Here is a 26,198-nt window from a genome sequence, read left to right as displayed (position 1 = left end):
AATTTTGTTCTAGAAGAACTTCTCATCCACAGGTATGGACCCTTGGCACTCTGAGTCTGTTGAGTGTTAGCCTCTAATCCAGCAGACTCATGAGGGTTCTCCGGAAGCCTTGCTTGTGTTATTTTTCTCTGATGCTATAGGCTAATGGAAAAATGCATCTTACTGTAAAGGGTCTGGAACTCTAGAATCTGCATGGTAAAAAGCAGGATTCTTATTAGATATAGCAGGTTCTCCACCGAGGCTGTCCTGACCCTGTAGAATTCCTGAGCATCCTGTGATTGCAGGGGATGTGTTTTGGTGCCTGCAGCTGTACTTTTCCAGTGGCCTCACGAGAATCATTTGAGCTTGGAGAGGTAGACTTCTTGGTGCTGTATAACTCTTATTTTAAACACAGAGTGAGGGGGAAAAAAGATTATCATTTATTTTATAGGTTATAGCTTTCTCTTCTCAGTGTTATCTCTGTACATTCTGTACAGAGAATAATAATTGTGTACCAATACTGTATAATCTGAACTGATTAAAGGCCTCAGATAGTGTCTTGACCGACTGCCAAATTTACCCAGGACCTTGAATTTAGTGACACTTGAAACTTACTTCTTTAATAGAATGAAGTGTGGACTCTATAGGACTTTGATGGCTCTCCAATTTATTATGGAAGGTTCAGATGATAAGAATGTTCTGTCTCATTAATACCTGTGTTTGCCTTTGCTTTTTCTTTGGTTATTTAGCAAGGGTCAGGCACTTCTATTTGTATTTTCCATCTATCTTTAGGAATCAGTAGAGAATAGGGTAACAGAACAGACTTTGAAGTCAGGTCGTGTTGACTTTCTGGCTCACCATTCGCCTAACTGCTCAATGCCTTGACTCCGTTATCTATAAAATAAGGTTGCGGAGAGTATAAAAACACATGAAAACTGATCACAATAGTACTTGGCACATAGGAAGTACTCAGTAAATGTTGGCTGATCCACCACAAAAAAAAAAAAAAAAAAAAAAGGAATGAGATCCTGCCATTTGCAACAACATGGATGGAACTGGAGGACATTTAGTGAAATATGCCAGGTAAAGAAAGACAAACTTCACATGTTCTCACTGATTTGTGGGAGCTAAAAATTAAAACAATTAAACTTATGGAAGTAGAGAAAAGAATGATGGTTTCCAGAGGCTGGGAAGAGTAGTGGGCAGTGCGGTAGTGGGGATGGGAGGTGGATACAAAAATATTAGGTAGAATAAATAAGATCTAGTATTTGATAGCACAACAGGGTGACTATAGTCAACAACAATTTATCAAACATTTAAAAATACCTAAAAGTGTATAATTGGAATGTTTGTAACACAAAGAAATGATACTGCATAACCTCAAATGTTTGAGGTGATGATTACACATTGTACGCCTGTATCAAAATATCTCATGTACCCCATAAAAATATATACCTACTATGTACCCATACATATTAAAAACAAAAAATTTAAAAAAATGTTTGCTGAGCCAGGAACTGTGACTTACACGTGTAATTACAACACTTTGGGAGGCTGAGGTAGGCAGATCGCTTTGAGGTCAGGAGTTCAAGACCAGCCTGGGCAACATGGCAAAACCCTGCCTCTACAAAAAATACAAAAATTAGCTGGGCATTGGTGGCTCATGCCTGTGGTCCCAGCTGCTTGGGGGGCTGAGGCTGGAGAATCGCTTGAGCCTGGAAGTGAAGGTTGCAGTGAACTGAAATAATGCCATTGCAATCCAGCCCAGGTAACAGAATGAGACCTTATCTCAACAACAACAACAAAATGTTGGCTGATACTAAGTGCTTGATAGTTCTTCTCTTCCTCGAATTAGCTCCAGGTCTCAATTATAACACAATGCCACCCTACCCCACTGATACAAGCAATATCTCATAAGTCACCTTGTCCACCGCTTGTCCTTAGGTAGCTTCATAATTTCAAATCCACCTCTCCTTATCTTAAGCCCTAGTTCCGAGTAGTATGAAGAGCCTGTATCAGCTTTGATAAGACTTTTATCATAGTAGTCAGAAAAATCGTCTCGCTGAAATTTACAGTTTATACTCAACTCTTCTCTTTTTAACTCCTCCTTTCAGTTAAAAAAATTATACTTGCAATATATACATATACATATATTTAATGCTTTCAAACATTTTGCAACTATGGAATAGAACCACCTGAAACAGTCCAGGGCCTTTTACACTCTTGCATCATCACATCACTCAAGTCTGCCATTTGTGTTTGCAGTCCCTGGGGTGAAACTTCTCTATGACCAGACTCAAAGAATGTCCAGCACTTTCAATGGATGGACATGGGCATCAGGGTCCTTCTCTAATTGGGTTCCTGTGCTTTTCTGGTTCACCTGCTGATCTGTCTCATTTAGATATTGTCTCACACCCAGTAGTCACTCAGGGACAGTTTGTTGACATATGAATTTAGATAACTAGCTCCAGGAACATGATTCTGTTTGCCGTTTTCTTTCTCCAGGACTCAGGCTTCTTGCTGTTTATTTGTGGGACCCTGCTGTTTTGCTGGGAAACCAAGCCATCAGACTCTTCACTAAACCAACACCAACAAATGAAGTTAGAAGGCTTGAAACTCTTCCTAAGCCCCAGGCCTTTCTTCTTCTTTTTTTTTTTTCTAGCATTTGTGGAATGTAAATTTGACCAGATGAACCAAAATAATTTGTTCACCTTGCTTCTTATGCTCAAGTGAACACCTTGTTCATGCCTGTGAAACATTATAATCAAACTAGAGAGGCAACAAACTCCACAGCTCTGCACTCAGAAGGTTAGCTTTGTCCTGAGCTCTTAAGGTAACAAGATGTCTGAATGCTGCCACAGTGCATAAACCCATGCTGCTTCCTTTTGCACTGTGTCCTTTGCAAAGACCAGAGAGCTCCTCAAACTCACCAGGAAGTATTGAGGAATTTAGTGTTGCGTGCACTAACAGATTCTTAGCAGGAAATTAGAAGGGGTGAGTAAATTGCTTTTTGGTGAGTCATCAGTTTCAAAAACACACCTTATTTCTGAAACAACCTGAATATTGTACATACTTGACTTCCTTCTATTAAACACAGATTAAAAAACTATTAAATGCATTCATCTGTTTGGATTCAGATTTTCTCCAATATCAATGCACTCATGGAATCGTTGATGTCTACTTGTTGCCTCACCTACTAGTGTGTGCTAAAGTGTTTTTGGTTTAATGAGACAATGCAGTGTTTCCTTTGGTTCTGAGGGCCATACGTTGGCCCCTAGGAAGTTATTGGGCTGCAATGGCACAATGAGCCAAAGGTGGGTAACAGAGCTTCCATCTCAGCTTCAACCCCTCACCACCTTAAACTCCACACTAGTTGGTCATTTTAACTGTTTGCACCCAATTCCATGGCCACTTTCTTGCCCTAGTGATTAGTAGATTATCAATTCCTTTTTATAAACACATTCCTACTAAGATGTCAGTGAATTACTGTAAACACTTACAATTTAATATAGACAATAGGAAAAGTGTGGCCCTGAACTGAGAAGATGGCATCTCTCATCTTAAAACTCCAGACATTGAACCTACTAAGTAAGAGTATGTATTTCTGGAAGTCTTTAACCTTTTGGAATGGAAATTTGGTCTCCAGTTATAACTGATGGACTGTGAAACAGGCAAAGCCCTGCAGAAAACAAGCAGGAGGAGAATGGAATTAACTCGACTAAATTATGAGATTAGCTTTTTTCCACCCAGGCTGACGGGGGACAAAGGAACAATGGTTGAAGCTTGAGTCTACCTGACAATTGAGGTTTGTCAGGTAAGCCCCATTCTCTTGATAATTTTTTCAGTGGGCTAGACCCAGACCCAATCATGATGAGTATGATATGGATTGGTGGCCCAGCTGGTCTGGAAGACAAGTAGGTCATACTGGGTTTAGGCCAACATGGCACTAAAGGTCTTCAGCATACAATTAGAAGCTCAGATATTGATGGGAATATTGTTCACTCTAAAAAAGATGTTTTTATTAGAATTTACTTACTCTTTCATGAAAACATAGATGCTTCCTCTTTTCCGATTGTGAGAACAATATACCTGACTAGCTTTCCCTTTTCTTTAACTGTTAGGAAGTTCTGTCCCTAGAGATAAGTTTCAAATTTATGAAACAATAATTTCAGGGATTATTATTTGCATTACTTTTCTTAATTGACTCTTTAGTTTTATAGTTTCCTTTTTTATAGTTTATATAGAGCTTTTATAATGATTTTAAAATTGTTATTCTCACACTATTTTATTTTGTGTATTAACATTGTAAGCCAGCTCAAGTCATTTGTAAAATGTGGAATGCTTAAAGGAAACAAAAGAAAATTAATACATTAATTGAATTCAGAGATATCTTTTGCTTTCTTTTCAGTGGCATTTTTGAGAATTAACATATTATTATCCCCTTCATTATTCCATTAACAGAATGAAAAATTGCTAATTTAGATGTGGTTGTTAGTTGCTCATTACCTTGACCAAAAGTAATTTACGAGCCAATGTGGCTAAAGCTATAGCACATAACAATCTTGACCTTTCATAGTTTTCAAACTGGATGACTCCTTGGAAAGAAAACAAATCTTTACTAAAGAAGTTAATAGGGTTTCACTCTAGGTTTTCTAAGGACAAAGAACATGCCGAAAGCATTCACCTCAGCATCCACCCTGTTGCTGTGTTTTGCCACAGCTCCTTTGGTGGTACCCCACGCAGGAGTCTGAGGTGGTTTTACCCGGGAAAGTAGCTAGTTGATTCTTTAGCCTTAAATGAAAAAGTTGGAAAAGGAAAAACAATATCTACTCTTATTTCTGCTCCACAGGAATTACCCACCTGTCCTCATTGGAATTATGCATGAAGGGCTGCATTCCTTCAGCTTTATAGGGTATGACCCAGTGTGTTCAGAGGCTGGACGGGAAGATTTGATGGAGTAGCATTTTGTAGCAAACCGATCTAGGGCAAAAGTGTTCCACATTCCCCTAGAGCTTTTCTCTCCCATTTCCCTTCTGTGATTTCAGACACCCATCTATGTTTGCTGGGAGAATCATTAAGTCTTGAGCTCTGCGCTCCTTCCTCTTACCAGACCTAATAGTGACTTTAAGGTGGAGGGGAAGTTAGCAGAAAAGTATATTGTTTCCGTCTTGAAGGGGGCGTGTCCCAGGCTTGTCTACCTGCACAGACAGTAATGTGTGCCAGGAACTGCTGATGGATCAGTGAGCCTGTGTTCACGCCAGTGAGCTGCTGTTGCTCAGATACTAATACTTTCTTTCCAAACAGCATAAGAAGTAATTGAGTCACAAGTACACTGAAGGAAGGGCACCCTCGAGCTGTGGCGTGAAGAGAGAAATCACCAGGTAAGCCCAATAACTGTACTTTGATTACTAAGAACGTGTATTACTATGACCAATACTCCCTGTTAGTCTGAGATTATTTTTTCTCTCCTTGAAAAAAAAATTCTGATTTCAATATCTCATTTCCCAAAGATAGTTAATTAAGGGAACAGAGCTGAAAAAGCAATGAGCAGAAACAACAGATTTCGATCCACTTACTAACTATAATGAGGTGATTAGCTGAGGCTCAAGCTCCAGATTATCTGACTCAAAGCACACTCTTCCCTCTGTGATAACGCAGGACCCCCATTCTTCTGATGTGCCAGGGAGGTAGATTGACTAGAATAAAACGGGCTCCACCAAAGATACTTGCTAAAGTATCAGTCATATGGTTTTCACTAATTCATAATACATTAACCATAGCAATCTCTTAAAATAAAATCGCACTTGAGAGAATTAAGCTTATTTTTCCTTTAGGGTGAATTCGTTTAAGCTTTGCCTGAATCCATATGTACCCAGAAAGTACTTCTCAATTTAACTCCTTTCCAGGACTCCAAAAAACCCTAGAATTGACTAATTATTTCTCCTGCTACTTCCCCAAGTAAATATAAAATGACACACTGTATTTTCTTAGCAGCTGCCTTGAAAATATAGAATTTTTCTTTTCTCTTTTCTTTGTTTTCATGAAAAATCCATTTATGTAAACCTGATAGCCTATGTAATATGCCATGCCAGAGACTACATGAAGGAAAGATACTGAAGGAGGAATAGAAAGAAGGTCAAGGTGGGAGAGCCGTGGAGAAGTGATGACCTTGACTTTTTCGTGCTGAGATCCATTAAGCTCAACTTGATAATAGCATTCATGGGCTGGAGATTACAAACAGAGGCGAGAATAACAAAAAATAAACAAAAGTACATTCTTTAATATGTTAGAATATTAACACAAGCCTTTTATTATGTTCTGTTTTCATTAAGAAAACACCACTCATTATCTAACCATAACCCAAATTGACAAGTGTTCTAATAATGGTCCCATAATACTTTATTCAACCATTGACAAGTAGTAAAACACTGAGCAAATTACTTAGTTGTCTTGTCCTGGTTATTTCATTTGTAAAGTGGTGCCAATAAGCATTAAGATTGGAAATAGGAGTGTATGCCTGTGGAGTCTGACAAGCTCAACTTGCAAACTCACCTTTTGTGCATAACCCTAAGCTGACATGAATTATTGATGGATGCCTCGTATGTCTTGCTTCTCCAAAAGGAGAGTAAATTTCTTAAAAAGCAGGGACAGTGTCCCCATAACAGGGTCTGTCTGTTGCTGGGCTGAGGGCAAGGAAAGCACCATACTTTCACAACAATGTACTTTCTGATGTCTTTCATTACACAACTAAAGGAATGCAAACATCTTTAAAAAAGTAAATGAACACATTCATTCAAATTAGGATATAAGTAAATGATTTTAGTGCTTTGGCTGAAAGTAAAGTAAAAACTGGAAGAAGCAAGAGCGTACTGGATATCTGAGGGCATTAGCAGTGGTAGGGGTGTACGTCACAAGGGTGCACAACTCAGAAAGTGGGGGAGTGGCATCCCCAGGACAAGTGTCACTGAATTCACAATTTTGCTTAAGGCCACCCTTATGAAACTGTGTTGTGTAACCTACCTAATCTAAATGTTTACATTTTGTAAGTTTCAAAATATTTTGCCTAGTTTTATTTTATTTTATTTTATTTTTTGTGACGGAGTCTCGCTCTGTTGCCCAGGCAGTGGCACGATCTCGGCTCACTGCAAGCTCTGCCTCCCGGGTTCACGCCATTCTCCTGCCTCAGCCTCCTGAGTAGCTGGGACTACAGGTGCTCGCCACCACGCCCGGCTAATTTTTTGTATTTTTAGTAGAGACGGGGTTTCATCGTGTTAGCCAGGATGGTCTCGATCTCCTGATCTCCTGACCTCGTGATCCTCCCACCTCGGTCTCTCAGAGTGCAGGGATTACAGGCGTGACCCACTGCGCCCAGCCGCCTGGCTTTCTTTAGTTTTTTGGCAGGGAACACCTATAGCTTGTAGAGAAGGGGAAACGCTGTTGCCAAATACCTATGTCTTGGGATTTTCCTAAATTGTGTTTGTCTTAGCAGAGTAGTGCTCACAAGATTTCAAGGTCTTCAAGGTCTTCAGAGTTCTTGACTGGATAGATACACGGTTTTATTTTATTTAATTATCTATTTATTTATTTATTTTTGAGACAGAGTCTCACTCTGTTGCCCAGGCTGGAGTGCAGTGGCCCAATCCCAGCTCACCGCAACCTCTGCATCCCAGGTTCTAGCAATTCTCCTGTCTCAGTCTCCTGAGTAGCTGGGATTACAGACACCTGCCACTACACCTGGCTAATTTTTGTGTTTTTAGTAGAGAAAGAGTTTCACCATGTTGGCCAGGCTCTTCTCAAACTCTTGACTTCAAGTGATCCACCAGCCTTGGCCTCCCAAAGTGCTGGGATTATAGGCGTGAGCCACCACGCCCAGAGACACATGGTTTTAATAGATGTGAAAACAGTTTAGAATCTTGGAGGGATAGTACTAAAGGTCTATAGCATCGTGATCTGAAACATACCCTCTTCCATGCACAGCTGGGTTCAAACCTTGATAAACTCACCCCGTAGTACACAAAACCACTAAGGAAGGGAAGCCTTCTTATCACATCCCCTCCCCAATAAGCCACAGATAATCTCATAGAGGCTTCTGGTCAGTGGCTGATGGAAACTGGGATCTGGCATGTTGAGAATGAAAATTCATAGGAATTAATAATAGAAGTGGAAAATGCCCTAGCATTTCAGAGAGTTAAAATACATTTCCTATGTGCACTCAGTTGAAAAAATAAAATGCAGAGATGAACAGCAATGAGGTATGCAGTCCTAAAACTGCAAACTCTAGTTAACGTTTTATTGATGAGCGTTATCAGATCCTCATGGTGTCTTCTTGGTCTCAGTGCAAATGTCAGTTTTTGATCTCCAGAGGTCCACAAATCTAAAGACTTTAAAGTCCTTAAGATAATTTTCTTATTCTTTTTTTCTTTCTCAGAAGACAAAACTTTAAAACCTGATAAGAGTTTTTTTACTTTTTTGAGATAAGCAGATATTTATTATACGTTTGTGAAGTTGGGACAGCCTGTCATAATATAACAGATTCACACCTGCAAAGTTCTGGGTAAAGAGAATTTGTGTTAAGCAGGTTATATTTTCTGTAAGCACCTTTCACACTTGTGTTTGTACTGCATGCAGCCTGACTCTACTTGGAGACTTCCCTATGCTTAATCTCTTAAAGAATCAAGCTAATTATTTCTGATAAGACACTTAATGATATATTTCTTAGGCATATCATACTCTTTTATGTTGTTGACCAAGGTATCAATTAAACAGGTAATTGGTAAAAGATGTAGATATGGTATAATTAAAAAAATATATTTAGGTCAGAATTTTATAGAAAAAGGTGGGCCTCATTAAACAAGCTTACAGCTCGATAGGGGGAATAAATTATAGTGTTCTATACCACTGCAGAATGATTATAGTTAACAATAATATATAGTTTCAAATAACTAGAAGGAGAATATTCAATGTTCCCAACACAAAGAAAGATAAATGTTTGAGATGATGGATATGCTAATTACCCTGATCTGATCACTATATATTATATATATCAAAACATCACTAGGTACGCTATAAATGTGTACAATTATTATTTGTCAATTAAAAATAAAATTTAAAATAAATAAGTAGATAAAATTGATAAAGAATTATCAAGGTGGTCTAGATAAAAAATGGTTTCACTGGGAAATACAGTTGATAAAATTGGCTATTCACTTGGAGGAAATGAAAGGAAATCTGAAAACCTAAATAAATTCCAGAAGGATTGAAGATTTACTTATTTCATCCCAAAACCTAAATTAACTTAAGAAAGATTGAAGATTTAAGTGTATTAGAAATAATTTAAAGAACGAACGAAGTGTTAGACTAAAATGTAGAAAAATGTTTTCCAATCTTTTTATAGAAAACACATTCTTTGGCCGGACACGGTGGTTCACGCCTGTAATCCCAGCACTTCTGGAGGCTGAGGCGGGCCGATCGTCTGAGGTCAGGAGTTCGAGACCAACCTGGCCAACATGGTGAAACCCTGTCTCTACTAAAAATACAAAAATCAGCTGGGCATGGTGACATGCACCTGTAGTCCCAGCTACTCCGGAGACTGAGGCAGGAGAATCGCTTGAACCCGGGAGGCAGAGGTTGCTGTGAGCCGAGATTGCACCACTGCACTCCAGCCTAGGTGACAGGGCGTGACTCTGTCTCAAAACACAAACAAGCAAACAAAACCACACATTCTTCACACAACCCCAAGGTTAAAATCCATAATGGGGCTGGGTGTGGTGGCTCATACCTGAAATCTCAACACTTTGAGAGGTTGAGGAAGAAGGATCACTTGAGCCCAGGAATTCAAGACCAGTGTGAACAATATGTCGAGACCTCGTCTCTGCAAAAAAATAAATGAAAAAATAATTAGCTGGGTGTGGTGGTGTGTGCCTATAGTCCCAGCCACTCAGGAGGCTGAGACAAGAGGATCATTTGAGCCCAGGATGGGGCTGCAGTGAGCTATGATCATGGCACTGCACTCCAGCCTGGGCAGCAAAGCGAGACCCTGTCTCTAAATATAGCTAAAAGTAAAATTGAATAAGTAAAATCCATAATGGAAAAGATTGACAGATGTGATTTCATGAACATTTTAATCTTTTGTGCAGAAGAAAATAATGCAAAAGGTTTAAAGATGGACTACAAACCATGAGCAAATACCTATAATAAGTGACAAAGACAAAAGAGTTCCTAAAACACAATTTTTAAGAAAAAGATGAATATTCCAATAGATAAACTTAGGAAAATGATTTAAGAAGTCAAGCTGGAAAAAAAAACAAATGGCCAGTAAATCTCTGAAAAAATGCTTAAACTTACTGATAATCAAACACAGGAAAATTAAAATAATAAGGCAAAAATTTTGCCTATCTGTTTGGCAACATTAAAAAGATATTGTGGACAGAGTGATGAAACAGGCATTTCTGCAGCTTACCAGTGAGTTGTAAATGGGTACAAGTTAGGAGGGCAATTTGACCATGTCTATACAATCTCAAAATATATAAACCTTTGTAAGCAGCACTTTCCTTTTAACTTAGAAAAGTTAAAAGTTCAATCCTGGTTTACCTGGAATTCAGATGCGTGGAAGGAAGCTTAATAGAAGGGAAGTTCGAGGGCAGACTGTGGGAGTTCAAAACTGCAACGATCTTGAGTTTGCTTTTCATTCTGTATGGTGTAGAATCTGGATGGTTTCTGAGGATGAATTGATGTGATATTTTCAGGATAGGTGGAATGCCAGTCAACTGGTTCTATTTCTAGAAGAATCATCTGGGGAATATGATTTTAAAAGTTATTTTTACTTTTTAAGAAAATCACGATGAAAATACTATTCATATGTAAAGGGAAATGTAAAGAATTAGGGGGTTTTGGTAGGTTTGAAACAATGAAGATTTATCAGTGTAAGCATGGAATGAGAAGTAGGAGAAGTGTGTTTTACTCTTATTTAAAATAGATCACCCAAGAAGGGTTTGTAACATCTTTAATTTGACCATTCGTATATGAAGATCCCACAGAGCCTGTTCTGCAGGGGTTTTCCAGCAGGCCTGATCATTTGTGTTTCCATCCTTGGACACCTGACTCTCCTTAGACACTGAGGACAATCATGTTTATCAGGAAGATAGCTTGTTTTTTCTTGTGTAATGTCAACGTTTATTTTAGCGTGGGGGGTACCTTTTTGTTATATGGGTAGTAGATTGTGTAATGTTGAGGTTTGGGGTACAAATGATCCTGTCACCAGGTAGTGAGCATAGTACCCAATACATAGCTGTTTTTTGTTTGTTTTGTTTTGTTTTTGAGACAGGTTCTCCCTCTGTCTCCCGCGCTGGAGTGCAGTGGTACGATCTTGGCTCCCTGCAACCTCCGCCTCCAGGGCTCAGGTGACTTTCCCACCTCAGCCTCCCAAGTAGCTGAGACCACAGGTGCGCACCAACATGCCCGGCTAATTTTTGTATTTTTAGTAGAGACAGGGTTTCACCATGTTGCCCAGGCTGGTCTCAAACTCCTGAGCTCAAGCAATGTACCAGCCTCTGCTTTCCAAATTGCTGGGATTACAGGCCTGAGCCATCGTGCCCAGCCCAATAGGTAGCTTTTCAGCCCTTTCCCCCTCTCCCTCTCTCTCTGCTCTAGGAGTCCCCAGTGTTGATTGTTTCCATCTTTATGTTCATGTGTGCTTAGCTGCCACTTGTAAGTGAGAACATGCAAATTAGCTCAGGAACAGGAAGACAGCTTTGAAATGTATGTTCTTTTTTTCTGAAAAAAAAAGAATTGTTTGTAAGGAACTCAGGTGGAGATCAAATTAACAATCATGATTTTATTAAAATCATGCCCCAAGCAACAAAAACTAACTGGCTCATGGTCGGAGGGAAATACTTGATTCTTTGGGCTGAGAAATTTAGGGAAATAGTTAACAAATTCTTTTTATTTAGAATTTAAACGTCACATTTTCATTTTCTGCAATTGTGAAATGAAAATAAATTCCACTTAACTTACACAAGTGCCCAAATAATCAAATCAAAACATATTGAAAAGCACTTTGTAAATTAGAAGGAATTATTTTATTTCTTTTTTATGAGGTAGTTATCACCTCTCTGGAGTTCTGTTCAGGTACTTCTTAATTTTTAAAAGCAAACAATGCAAGAAGCTCAAATTATCTGGTCTTTCCTTTCTTTAAATGAAGTTGAGTAGAGGAGATGAGAAATAAGCCCTACCTAGGAATTCCAAGGAAGCCTGGGTCCTGTTACTAAGCTGAAATCTTGGCTAGAAGAAAGAGCTTGGCACCTTTTGCAGAATGCCGTTAATCATCTTTTAAGGGCTTGGCGGTCACTCCTGCTATACTGAACCACAAACGGCTGGTGAGCATCTTCAGTTACAAGGGATTGGAATAGAGCCAACCCATGAGGCTCGCAGCTAAGCCTTTTACAGTGAAAATGAGCTGGACTGGTCTTCTGTGGGAAACGAACCCTACTAGAATGCCAAAAGGCATATTGAGCAATGAGCTAAAAACAACAAATCATCCTGAGTGAAGCTCTTCTCAGATGCAAAGTGCAGACTAAATAGAAAAACAGAATCCTTGTTAGGAAGGAGCAGACAGCTGTGCTAGGCTGCAGGCACCAGCAGCAGGAGAAATACTCTTGAGCTGAATGACGTTCTAATTAGTGGCAAAGGAAACACAAACTTATAAGCACATATCTCAATTCTGGGATGGGAAAGGATCAGATTTGGAGGTAGGGTCACAAACTGGACTCCGAAGGCACAACCAATCAATGAAACATAGGACAGTTAAAATAGGGACCCTGGAACAGAGATTCTCGGTAACCCAGAAGTTCGCAGAAGTGGGTCTGGATTGTGGCTTTCAGAGTTTCTCTTGAGGCATGGAGCTACCATGCATGATAGGCGGGCATGACTATATTGTTAACAGCCAGTACATGGCACAATGCCTGGGAAATGGGAGGCTGTCGGTATACAGTATACGGTAGTTGAACAAATGCAAGTTTAGCAGATTGGTGAAGTGTCCTGGGGAAGGAGTGACTGAGCCAAGAAATTCTTTTTGTCCCCACCAGACTTATAATTCCAGAATTCTTAAAAATTATACCTCTGTTCTGAACCCAATAATTAAATTCTTAGTAGGTTCTTAGCTCATCTCAAAAGATGTCCAAGAATTTAATAACCAGTTTGAGGAGAAAACAAGAATAAAGATGAGTAGGAATCGGTGATCTTTCTAGGCTTTGGTTTGGTGACTGCCGATGTTGATAAAAGAATAATTACATAAGTAATCTACAAATAGAAGGCGGGGAATGGGTATGTAATAATGAAACCTGAATGTGAATAGATCTGAGCTCACTTTATTTTCCCCCTTACTGTAAAGAAGAAACCGAATCCACAGAGTTTTAACTTTCCCAAATCCTCACGGAAGAGGTACAAACACGAGGTTAGGGTGTAATTCATTCAGACCTCTTCCTGCTGTGTTGATAAACAGGAATGTGCTAAAACATGCTAAAATATAAAACATGTTTACAATTTTACTGTGCACACATGTATAGAGACCTCCCCTGAGATTTTAAATGACTTTAAATTACTGTCCTTCCAGAGGAAGTTCGTCTTGTTCATATAACTTACCAAACCTTCAAACATTTTTCCAAAGATGGAAGTGGCTATCTTTTCTGTCCCTTCTCAGCTGTCTTCTCCTCTATCTCTGTCCAGTTACAGAAACACAAAGAAGCTTTTCTCAAAGGCAAGTGGCCCAACAGTTCCTAGAAAAGATAGATGCTAATGAATATGTTATCAAAAACTGGTAAAATGAGAGGTGAAACAAAACCAAGGTTTTACAGGTCATCTGCCTAACTCTTTTTGAGTCATGATTTCTTTTAGATCTTATGTGGAGACCTGCTCTTTCCATCAATGTGTGTGTGCACATAGGCGCACGTGAGGCCAAGATGGACAGGAAGGAGACAGCTCTACTGGGAATTCTATTTATAAAGAAAAAAACATAATCCCATAAATATTGATGCCAGAGAAACAGCGCAGAGTTCAACTGTGCCTAAGATTAGATTGTTGCCAAGAATGCTGGAAAGTGTAGGTGTGAGCAGTTTCAACTAAGCCCGCTGTTGATAAGGAGACAGCTGTTGGCATAAATAAATGATATTTGGAGTCCATAAGTATATAACTGAAAGAATAGGGAGACAACAGCCAGCCCTCTCCAAAGGCATAATAGCAAGTTCTAATGATTGTTCCCTGAAGGACAGAGAATGAACTCACTGAATGAATTCAAGGAAGTGCAGGGTCAGGGGGCGTCCCACCATGGTCAAGCCTTCCCATCGCTGGCCCCAGCAGCCACAGCACAAGGTGCGATGGAAACATGTCATACTCTAATGACAACAACAGCTCCTCATCGGTGGCAAGAACATAAGGATTCTGAGAATTTCTAAATAATCAGGACCATTCCAGCTTGGAAGGGAAGTGATGAAAATACCATGGGGTTAATGTTTAACAAAGGCGAAGTTCAGTGGGATTTATGAGGACCTCGTACACACACAAAGCAATCTCTGACATCCTTGCTGCTGTGGACCCTCCTTTGAGTCAGATAATTCAATTACTGTAAAAATGTACTTTTATTGCTTCAAAGCTGGGATCTCTCCATTTCCAGAGTGGCGGGAATCAGTTAAACCAAGTGCACTTTTTTAAAAAAATAAGTTAATTTGACTCAGAATTGAAGTCAAATTCTGGCACAATCCAGCAAGTAACTATACAAGCTGATGGTAAGGTTGAAATACTAGGCACCACTCTGGGTACTTGCAAATTACTCATTCAATTCTCCTAAGAGCCCGTGAATTAAATACTATTTTCCCCATATTCTTGATGAGTAACCAAAGTATAGAAAACTTAAGACAATTCCAAAGGGCATCCAGTTGATAAATGTCAAAGCTGGGAACGGGACCCTGACTAGCGCAGCTACAGAGCCCATTTTGACCCATGTGCCTGGAGATTTCATTTTTTTCCCACCTTTGACTAGTTGTCAAATACAGGATGTCCAGTTAAATTTGAATTTCAGATAAGAAACAAATAATTTTAGACAACAAATAATGTTGCAAATATTGCACAGGGCCATACTTCACTAAAACATTTCATTGTTTATTTGAAATTCAAAATTTTGAGGGTATCTTGTGTTTTTACTTCCTAAACCTTACAACTGTATCCCAGAGGGAGCTATATGCACCAAGGAAGCAAAGAAAACAATTTTGATTCACTTGAGCTTTGGTTTCAAATCCCAGAGTAGAACTCCTATCACAGGACTAGACTAGGTAGAGAAATCTTTATTTTTTATTTTATTTTTATTGTTTTAAGGATGGAGGGTAGCAGAGTGGAGGCCTCAGGCGCCACAACCTCTCCCTCTGCCACTTCTCCCTGGATAAATCGTTTTTCCTATTACTTAAAACAGTCTAGAATAACAGCTCTCAAACCTGCCTGGATGTGAGCATTGCTTGTCTAGCTTTAATAATACACACGGGCTAGTCTGGCATGGTGGCTCATGCCTGTAGTCCCTCTTTGGAGGCTGAGGTGGGAGAATTGCTTAAGCCCAGGAGTTTAAGATCAGCTTGGACAATATAGTGAAACCTTGTCACTACAAAAAAATTAAAAGAATTAGCCTGTAGTCTCAGCTATTAGGGAGGCTGAGGTGGGAGGATCACTTGTGCCCAGGAGGTCAAGGCTGCAGTGAACCATGACTACATCATTGCACTTCCAGCCTGGGTGACAGAGCAAGAACATGTCTCCATAATCATAATTATAATTATAATATACAGAGCTGGGCCTGACCTGTCCAAGATTTAGTAGGTTTAGGGTGAGATGGGGACACCCACATTTTCTAATGAGCTCCTAAATGTTTTCTCCTTACCTTCTCTTCCCTCCCCTCCTCACTGGTCTGAAACTCTGACTCTAAGTTAGAGTTTACCATCTGTAGCAAGTCCAAGGATGCCAGAGTATATCTCTAGGGTGGGAGAAGAGGGAATAAAGAGGTGGGGTCTATGAGAGAGGGCTTTTCCACAATGCCCAGAGCTGTCTTCAGGCCTTCTCAAGCTGGCTCTACAGCCTCAGGCCTGGACTACATGTATGAGAAAGATTTTTCAGAGTGGGATGAGGAGGTGAGAGAGAGAGAGAGAAACAGAGAGAGAGTGAGCCTGAGAGCCGTATGCAGGCCAGATCTCCCATTTGGAAGCAGGCTCTGGCACAAAGAGGCAAAACGGATTACACCGCAGGCACCAAGACTGTTATCCCATTTGAAAGCTCCAGCCCTATAAACTGTGACCGAAATAGTTCCCGGGAATTCAAATTAAAAAATCCTTCCCTAGAAGTGAAGAAAAAGTGGCCGGGCATAATGGCTCACGCCTGTAATCCCAGCATTTTGGGAGGCGGAGGCAGGCAGATCACTTGAGGTCAGGAGTTTGAGACCAGCCTGACCAACATAGTGAAACCCCATCTCGACTAAAAATACAAAAATTGGCCAGGCATTGTGATGGGCACCTGTAATCCCAGCTACTCATGAGGCTGAGGCAGGAGAATCGCTTGAACCTGGAAGGTGAAGGTTGCAGTGAGCCACTGCACTCCAGCCTGGGCGACAGAGTGAGACTCCATCTCAAAAAAAAAAGTGAAGAAAAAGTGGAAAAGGGGCTGGAAGGGGCACAACCCCCCTCTGCTATGTGACTGTGCTTCATGAGGGTATTGCAAAATCAGTTTAGTAGAATATAACAATTTACTAATAAAAATGAAATAAATAAAATAAAAACAAATAGAAAACATCCAAGGTACACACACACACAAATATTCATGTTATAACATATCTTTCTTTCTATGGGATCCTGTCAAGAAACTTTGTAAAACACTGCTCTGGAGACAAATATTCATCACTTTTAGAAAGCAGAAAGCACAGGCAGGAAGGAATAGAACTCAGCAGACAAGCTGTGGGGAAACAAGACCCTAAAGAATACTCTAGAGCTCAGGCTGCTGCCAAAGAATTTTAAAGCAATAGATTTACAAGGAGTCTTTGGTAAACAGGAAGGTGGCGCATAAGAGGACCATTCATCCAAAAGGAGAAGGTAAATTCAAAAGCTGTACGTGTCACATTGCCTGTTTTTCATGCTGCCCCAGAAAGCCCTAGAAAAGGTCTCTGCTGAAACATTGGCCACCTCTTTGGTAGTTCTTCCCTGTCTCTAATGCCTTTTCTCTGCTTTTGAGATCAGAGGGCAGTGTGGGGTGGCACTGGAGAGATGGCAGCATTTGTATGAAGTTTAAGCATACCCAGGAAGCAAGGTAAGGGCTGGATGGAGAGCCCAACTTTGTGTACTCCGGACTGCTAAGCAAGGACACTTATTCCAGGGGAGGACTTTTGAGTTCGGGAGTCAAACTTTTTCATCTTCTCCTGTGAGATGTAAAAGAAACATTGAGAGGCCAGAAGAAGGTATTCCTTTAAGTTCTATCAATGCCGTGCAGTAAAACTTAGCGGTGATGTAAGCGTCCTGTGTTGAGCTACCCAATACGGTAGCTCCTAGCCACATGTGGCCCCTGAGCACTGGAAATGTGGTCAACGTGATTGAGCAACTGAATTTTAAATTTAATTTAATTTTAACTGTCATTCGTATTTAGATAGCCGCACATGGCTAGTGGCTACTGTATTAGACAGAACAATTCTAACATTTTGTGATTTTTTTTGATGCAAAATAACCTGGGTGTAAGTGATTAATCTTGTGACCAGGTCTATGAGTTTTATCTAAATTATTTGAGATAATCATAAACTCAAGGACATCTTTTAGCTGATTATATCTACTATGAAAAAGGAAATTTGCTGGATTGATTCATTATTATTTATATGCTTAAACACTCAAATTGTATCCTGGTATTAATGGTTTAAAGAGTCTTTGGTTATTTTAATGTTTTTCTTTCCTGAAAGGAAAAGGAAACTTCAGTGAAATATAAAAGACTGGTGTTAAATACACCTAGTTGCAATGTTAAGCAAGTCATGATTTAAAAAACAGCCTGTGTTTAGTCAGATACCATCACCTGGAAGAGAGTTCTAGAGCAGTTTTCTAGTAAGTCTGTAAAGGTGGAAATTTACTACGTCTGCTATGGGAGCAGAAGTCATGATGTCACAGGTTCCGTGAAGTGGAAACACAATCAAATACCCAGGGGCTCGGATCAGCTCAGCGAGGCCCTACCACTGTGTGCATTTTTACATTTTGGCTTGAATTTCTTGTTTTTATGTCTCTACCTTACCTGATACCCTGCTTGTTTAGTCACAGACTATGCACCCGACTGCTGCTGCTCAGTCCAGGGAAAATGAAAGTTGGAGTGCTGTGGCTCATTTCTTTCTTCACCTTCACTGATGGCCACGGTGGCTTCCTGGGGGTAAGTTGGTGCTATATCTCATATCTCTTCTCAACTATCTCTCCTCTCTCCTTCTGGCACTTTTAGAACCCCTCACTCTTTAGGGGACTGCAACTGCATAATTTAATGTACTTGAGATCCGAAGTCCTGAGTTCTCGTTTCAACATGACCAACATTCATTGTGTGGCCTTGGATAAGTAAGTCATTTCATCTCTTCGGAGTTTAGATGATCAAACTGCAAAAGAAGGATCTTTGATTAAACTATCTTAGAGATCTTTTCCAGTTCAACATATTCTCTACTATGGCTTCTTGGATGCAGAAAAGTCACATAGATGGACGTTAGCAATCCTTTGACACTCTCTTCCCTATCTACACTCGCTTTCGTGATGCTTTCATCTAGGATCATGGTTTTAATATTCTCTACGTACTGATGACTCCCAGCTGTATAGCTCCATCTCAGACCTCTCCCCTGTCCACACTCACATGTCCATTACCTGCGTGTTATTTCCAGCTGGGCACCCAGTGGACCTCCGAACTTCATTTGTCCAAAATCGAACCCACTCCTTCTTGCCTGTCTCAGCAGGTGGTATCACTATCTTTCCAGCCACTTAGGCAAAAAAACCTTAAGAATCATGCTTGACTCTTCTCACATTCCATATCTAAACCACTGACATTACTTTTTAAGCTTTACCTTTAAAATATATCCAGAATTCAAAAACTTCTCACTACTACCGTGGCTGCTACCTTGATCCACACCTTCATTGTCTTTCACCTGCATAATTTCAACCACCCCTGAAATACACTCATTGCTTCTGTGCTCAGCTGTTCTTAGCAGGGCTTCAGGACTGAGCCTGCTACAAAGTAAGTTACAGCATGTCTTTCCCCTGTTCAGAGCTCCCCAGCGGTTTCTCATCTCACTCGAGGAAAAGATAAAACCCTTTCCGTGGCCTATAAAGGCCTGTACAACCTGCCTCCCCAGACACCCTCTGACCCCACCTCCTGTGCCTCTCCTCTCTCTCTCCTCTCTCCGTGGCTCTCGTATCCTCATTCTGCCTTTACCTGCCAGGCATACTCTTACCCTTCAGGTGTTTGCTCAAAAGTTGCTCCAGTGAGGCCTTCCCTGACCACCTCTCCACCATCCCTGGCTTGGGTTTTAGATTCATGATTTTAATTCATCTGGGAAACTCAGCGAGGCCTTATGAAGCACAACTCTTCAAAGTCTCACCATAACTATCTGTTTTCCTTTTAACAGAGAAATGATGGCATCAAAACAAAAAGAGAACTCACTGTGAATAAGAGAAAACATCTAGGTGAGGCTCTGTCAGACAGCATGGTGCAGTGGATTTTGGTGTCAAGGGACCAGGGTTCTAATCCCAGCAGTGCCTTTGACTGGTTGTATGATCCTAGGCATATTATTAAACATCCAAATATGTACAAGGAGAATGACAGTAATTCCTATGAGCAGGACATTTGTGAAGATTAAATAATATCATCAGAGCATAGTGTCTTACATCAGACCTGGCAAGTAGCTGTTCACACACGCCCTTTTCTTCTGTGCCTTGATTCTAACAATGTAATTAATGGCCATAGTTCCAGTCTAGAAATGAGTTGTGTTCTGAAATTTAGTTTGTGGATCTGATGTTTCTAGTGTTGAACACATTTCCTCATAGAAACAGTGATGCACATGTGGTTGTTAGGTTCCTGGATCAGTCCACAATAGCTTTCCTATCATGCAATGAATCTGCCATACAGCAATCTGCTAATAGTACCGTAGCACCTATCACCATGCAAGGCTACACTTCTTTGGGAAAATGAAATCAAAATTTCAACTTGTAATGACATGAATACAATTTTCCTGACAGTAAAAATAACAATAAAAATATAGCAACTATTATTGGGATGTTACTATGTGGCAGGACTATTTGAAGTGCATTAGATGAATTAAACCCTCACACTGACCCTCTGAGTTAGGTACAGTGGTCATCTTTATTTTACAGATAGTGAAACTAAGGCACAGAACTAGGGGCAGGGACCAGGATTCAAATCCCGTCAATCTGGCTCCAGAACCAGTGCCATTAACCCCTGACGATGTGAGCAAGGCCACCCATTTCCCTGTTCCCCACTCCTCACCTGCTTGGACAGTAGGAATGGGACTCACGTCAGCTCCCACCACTCAGAGAGGACTTTCAATGCCTGGGGAAGAGGCTCCAGTCTGTAAGGAGATGGGAGAGTAAGAGATGGGACTGGGGTGCAATGGTGTGGGATGTCGGGTCTTTCATAGGTGAGCTTTGGGGGACCTTGAAGCCCCTGGGAATTCCATGCCAAGTTTTATGTGAATGGACTTAAGTGAATTTTGGATGGGAGAAGACTCATAGGATTCCCCTCCTTTCCCTTTCAAAATCAGTTAATGGCTTCTCCATGGGGAAAGAAAAGGTGCTGTCCAGAAATGATGAGCTGGAGGTGAGGGTGCATCAAGCCTCAAGGGAAAGTTTAGTTTTGTTTTGCTTTTGGATTTCATATAAATACCCAAACTCAGCTAACAAATGGAATGTTTTCACAGGAGAAGAAAGGGCTCTTCGTAAGTATGAGAGAGAGGGGTCTTATATTGGAGATACTTCAGGGAGATCAGAGCTGGGGGCAGGGGAGGGAAGGTTGACTTGGATTTCCTCACCTCTTCCCCCTTCAGTCTCAACACCTGAAGCTTGACTGTGGGTGCGCCGTGAGGAACTGTGTAACATTGAGAGAGTGATTCTGGGGAGGGACAGGCAGCACCGGGGCAGCTGGCCTGGCAGAAGTAAGAGGACAGACGTATATTCGGCATGTGTGGGAGCCATCGGCTTGTGTTTATCCTGGGTATTCATTTTTAGTCCATGTTTGGATGAGAGGAACTCAAGAACAAGCAGCGTGATAGAGTCCCTGATCTTCAGGCTGAATTTGATGATTGTTTCTCAGTCACTTCCTCAGTAATATTTTCCCCATGGACAGAAAAAAAGGTTTCTGACTCTCTTTCTCTCTTTAGGCCCAGTCCAAGAATATGAGCTGCTGCTTCAGGTGACCTATAGAGATTCCAAGGAGAAAAGAGATTTGAGGAATTTTCTGAAGCTCTTGAAGCCTCCATTATTATGGTCACACGGGCTCATGATTATCAGAGCAAAGGCTACCACGTGTAAGTGGCTCTCAGTGACTGGATATGTAAATGGAGAAGGCGGGTGTATCACTCAGGGTTATGCTATCAGGATGGGTTATGCTGTGGAAACAATCATCCCTACAATCTATGTGATTTAAAAGAATAAATGCTTTATTTCTTCTTCATGCTACGTGTCCATTGCAGATTGGCAGAGGGCTGTTTCTGTTGCCACCAGTACGCAGAGTGATGTATCAGACCCTATCTCATATGTACCCATCCATGCTAAGTCAAAAATAAATGAAACACTGGAGAGTTTTCCATAGGCAATTAAATTCTCTGACTCAGAAGTGACCACAGTAATTCTACCCACAACTTATTGGTTAGAACTGGCTCCGTGGCTCCACTTAACTTCAGGGGACTAGGATATGCAATCCTGTGTACCTGGAAGATGGCAAGAAATATTTGGCAAACAGCACTAATAAGCACAAAGGTGGGGTTCAGAGAAGTTAAATTATTGATCTAAAGCAGTGATTCTTAAAGCGTGGTGGTCCCCAGGCTAGCAGTAGCAGCAGCAGCAGCATTAGGGAACTTAACAGAAATGCAAATTCTTCATTCATCTTGACTTAGAGGATCAGAAACTCCAGGGTGAGATCTTCCAGGTGATTCTGTTGTGCAATAAAGCTTGAGAACCATTCACTGCACACTGTGCATATTTTCACAAAGGTATCCGGTGACTTTGCCCTGCTTTTTGATCTACTGAAAAAAAAATGACTTCGGTGGGAATTTCAGGTGTGATAGAAGGGGGTAGGCATAGAAGATTGCTACTAGAGAAACTTTTCATCATGACTTTCCCCGAAAATGTTTCTCTGCCTTTGTCATCTTGCTTATAAGGCCTACCTGGGAGTGGTGGCAGGTGGATGGAAAGGAGTCTCCAATGAGATGGTGGTCAAATACCCTCTAGAATCCTTTAAATATCTGTCCTATTACAAATGTCCTCTTCTGCTTCTCTCTTCCATTGCAGTGGCTATGTATGGAGCATACATCCTTCTTTTGCATGCTAATCCCAGCCATTGTAGCTTTATGTTTGTTAGCTTTCCGATACTAACCTCAGAATTTATTGAGTTGGACATTTCCTTACCTTAAATATATTGCCATCCTGGCTTCATCCTTCTGGCTTTTGGTGAGAAATATTACCATTATTTTACTTTTAATGGCAAAAAATTGCTATTACTTTTGCACCAATCAAATCCTTGGTCCAGATTCCATGTCAGCGCTAAGGATCAGAAATCACTACTCAGGGCTGGGTGCAGCAGCTCACGCCTGTAATCCCAGCATTTTCGGAGGCCAAGGCAGGCAGATCACTTGAGCTCAGGAGTTCAAGACCAGCTGGCCAACATGACGAAATACTGTCTCTACTAAAAATACAAAAATTAGCCAGGGGTGGTGGTGCATGCCTGTAATCCCAGCTACTCAGGAGACTGAGGCACAAGAATCACTTGAACCCAGGAGGCAGAGTTTGCAGTGAGCTGAGATCATGCCACTGTATTCTAACCTGGGCAACAAACCAAAACAAAACTCATAGAAGATGTGGGAAGTTAATCTGAAAAATAAACATATAAAAAATAAAATCACTACTCAGCAGTAGTCAGTTTATAAACCACAATCCAGGAGACTGAGTTCTATTTTTTTGTGCAGCCTGCAACAACCTGAATGGGGTCCTGCAGTGTACCTGTGAAGACGGCTACACCTGGTTTCCTCCCTCATGCCTCGATCCCCAGAACTGCTACCTTCACACGGCTGGAGCACTCCCAAGCTGTGAATGTCATCTCAACAATCTCAGCCAGAGTGTCAATTTCTGTGAGAGAACAAGTAAGCAACAAAGAATGCTCGGGCTGGGTCTTCTCCCACCCCAACATGCAACAGAGAAGGGACTCTGGCTCATCGTCTTGCTAGTCACTGTTTGTTTACAGGGAGATTGAGGGACAGTGATTATATATTATGTTGGGCCTGGCTGGACACAGTGAGAGTTTTCATAGTACAGAAGATCCAGAAACACATGTGACGGTCACTTCAACCTTTAGGTCCATCCAGCTCAGCTCTGCAATCATATGATTCTATTGAGATTGAGGGAGAGTTGCTAAAATTCCAAAATGAGGAACTGCTTGAGTAAGCAACATTTGTCTTCCTACTCTCTTTTCACCTCTTTTGCCAACATCAATTTCAAGAAAAGGGAAGTCTAGAGATGTGAATGCAGGGAGGAACACACAGTGAATCATTCCATTAAAAGAAATGCTGTCAATTGTCAACAAATATGTGTACTGAATGCCTTGTTAAAACAAAACAAAAGCTGAAAGTCTAGCTTAGGAAACCAGTGGTAGCTGAGGGAGCTATGGCTAACTTAGGTTTCTGTTCAATGAAAGATGAGATTAGCCAAATGACACAGACTCCAGGGCATGAAAGACTTTAAAAAGCTCCTGCAATGATTACTTCAGTTAACTGGAAGCCCCAGATATTGGTGGAATTGAGCAAAGAGTGAGCCTGAAATAGCTCAGCTTAATTGGGAATACTGGCTCTCCTAGTATGAAGAAGAATTTCTCTTGCTGTCTATGAATTAAGAGACTCATTGGAGAGGCCAGGCTGTAATACAAGAAAGAAAATAATGTCATTTCTTCAACAAATGTTGATGAAAGCCTATGTTTTGAAAGATGGGCACACCAGCTTACACCTGTAATCCTAGCACCTTGGAAGGTTAAGGCAGGCTGATTGCTTGAACTCAGGAAGAGTTCGAGACCAGCTTGGGCAACATGGCGAAAACGTATCTCTGCAAAAAATACAAAAATTAGCTGGGTGTGGTGGTGTGTGCCTGTAGTACCAGCTACTTGGGGGGCTGAGGGAAGAGGATTGCTTGAACCCAGGAGGTTGAGGCTGCAGTGAGCCAAGATCGTGCCACTGCACTCTAGCCTGGGTGACAAAAGTGAGGCCCTGTCTCAAAAAGAAAGAAAGAAAGACAGAGAGGGAGAGAGAGAGAGAGAGAGAGAGAGAGAAAGACAGAAAGAAAGAAAGAAAGAAAGAAAGAAAGAAAGAAAGAAAGAAAGAAAGAAAAAAGAAAGAAAGAAAGAAAGAAGAAAAAGAAAAGAAAGAAAGAAAGAAAGAAAGAAAGAAAAAAAGAAAGAAAGAGAGAGAAAGAAAGAAAGAAAGAAAGAAAGAAAGAAAGAAAGAAAGAAAGAAAGAAAGAAAGAAAGAAAGAAAGAAAGAAAGAAAGAAAGAAAGAAAGAAAGAAAGAAAGAAAGAAAGAAAGAAACAAGGAAGGAAGGAAGGAAAGAAGGGAAGGGAAGGGGAGGGGAAGGAAGGGGAGGGGAGGGGAGGGGAGGGAAGGGAAGGGAAGGGAAGGGAAGGGAAGGGAAGGGAAGGGAAAGGAAGGGAAGGGAAGGGAAGGGAAGGGAAGGGAAGGGAAGGGAAGAAAAGATGGTCCATGTCTAATCCGTCTTTGAAAGATACCAAGCTGGATCAGACAGGGATGACACTTATGAGGAGCTTCCCACAGTACTGTGGAGATGTGCATAGATGAGACGTACACAAATCAATGTTTAGGAATATGTAAGAGGCTGGGAGGGAGATAGGGATAAAGTACTGTAAGAATTTATAGGAGAGAAAGACTCTGCATCTGAGGATTAGAGAAGACCTTTGTGGAAGAGATGACATTTGATTAGGTCCTGAATGAAGGATAAATGGGATTTGTCCACATAGAGAATTGTCCCAGTGCAGAGAAGTACTGGCAATGGGTAGGTAAGGAAGGTGTTGGAGTTAGCAAGTAGTGCTGCTGTTAGTGTCGTCTTTTAATTTTTAATAGGGACAATGCTTAAGCTTATTGCCTAGATGAAGACACATTTCAGTGTTCAGTGAATGCTTTCGTTAGTGACACATGAGAGGCCACGCATTTACCTAGTTTTAAGGTTGCCTTGACTACCAGTACTTCCCTATTAACTGTTCCAAATCTGCAATTGAAAACTCTGGTTTTATGTATGCATCCTGTGTTATTTTAGGTGAATATTTCTTATGAAAAAAATTTGAAACATCACTGTTGAATAGATGACTCCAAATTGTACTTCTATAATTGTATGCTACTAATAAAATCAAGTTAGAAATATATTATATCTATAAACTTATTTTTATTTCCTACAGAGATTTGGGGCACTTTCAAAATTAATGAAAGATTTACAAATGACCTTTTGAATTCATCTTCTGCTATATACTCCAAATATGCAACTGGAATTGAAATTCAAGTAAGCTCTTTCTACTCATTATATAAGGAATTGTTTGCTACGCTCAAGTTCAAATGTTTTCAATTCAGCATGTATATTTAATATATATTCTTAATTATTCATTTTCAGTGAGCTATTACAGAGCAGTTATTTGCTCTGCCCACAGTTGAAATTCTCTGAGCATCTTCTTTCTAGGAAAGTTTAGCAGCTGACTTCTTTGCACTTTTGCTGTGTTCAGTTTTGCTCACTTATTTGAGTAATATACTAAGACTTCTTGATTATTTTCTCTCTTTATTTTTTATAAAAAATTTTTATGGGCTGGGTGCAGTGGCTCACACCTGTAATCCCAGTATTTTGGGAGGCTGAGGTAGGCAGATCACTTGAGGTCAGGAGTTCGAGACCAGCTGGCCAGCATGGTGAAACCCAATCTCTAC

The 26,198-nt window shown here is 40.6% G+C and overlaps 1 protein-coding gene across 1 annotated transcript in view; it reads left to right on the top strand.

The window, feature by feature from the left end:
• The first annotated feature begins 4,968 nt into the window (after window positions 1-4,968).
• ADGRF1 (adhesion G protein-coupled receptor F1) overlaps window positions 4,969-26,198 on the top strand; it is a 44,382-nt gene continuing 23,152 nt past the window's right edge. The window contains exons 1-6 of the mRNA XM_050787479.1: window positions 4,969-5,360; window positions 18,285-18,396; window positions 19,628-19,685; window positions 21,395-21,541; window positions 23,198-23,371; window positions 25,685-25,785. Of these exons, the coding sequence (XP_050643436.1) occupies window positions 18,328-18,396; window positions 19,628-19,685; window positions 21,395-21,541; window positions 23,198-23,371; window positions 25,685-25,785 (549 nt within the window). The 5' untranslated portion in view covers window positions 4,969-5,360; window positions 18,285-18,327. The remainder of the gene's footprint in view (window positions 5,361-18,284; window positions 18,397-19,627; window positions 19,686-21,394; window positions 21,542-23,197; window positions 23,372-25,684; window positions 25,786-26,198) is intronic.

This window comes from Macaca thibetana, chromosome 4 (assembly GCF_024542745.1).
Source record: "Macaca thibetana thibetana isolate TM-01 chromosome 4, ASM2454274v1, whole genome shotgun sequence".
Taxonomy (NCBI): Eukaryota; Metazoa; Chordata; class Mammalia; order Primates; family Cercopithecidae; genus Macaca; species Macaca thibetana.
Note: the sequence above shows the minus strand (reverse complement) of the source record. Positions and strands in the feature narration are given on the sequence as shown.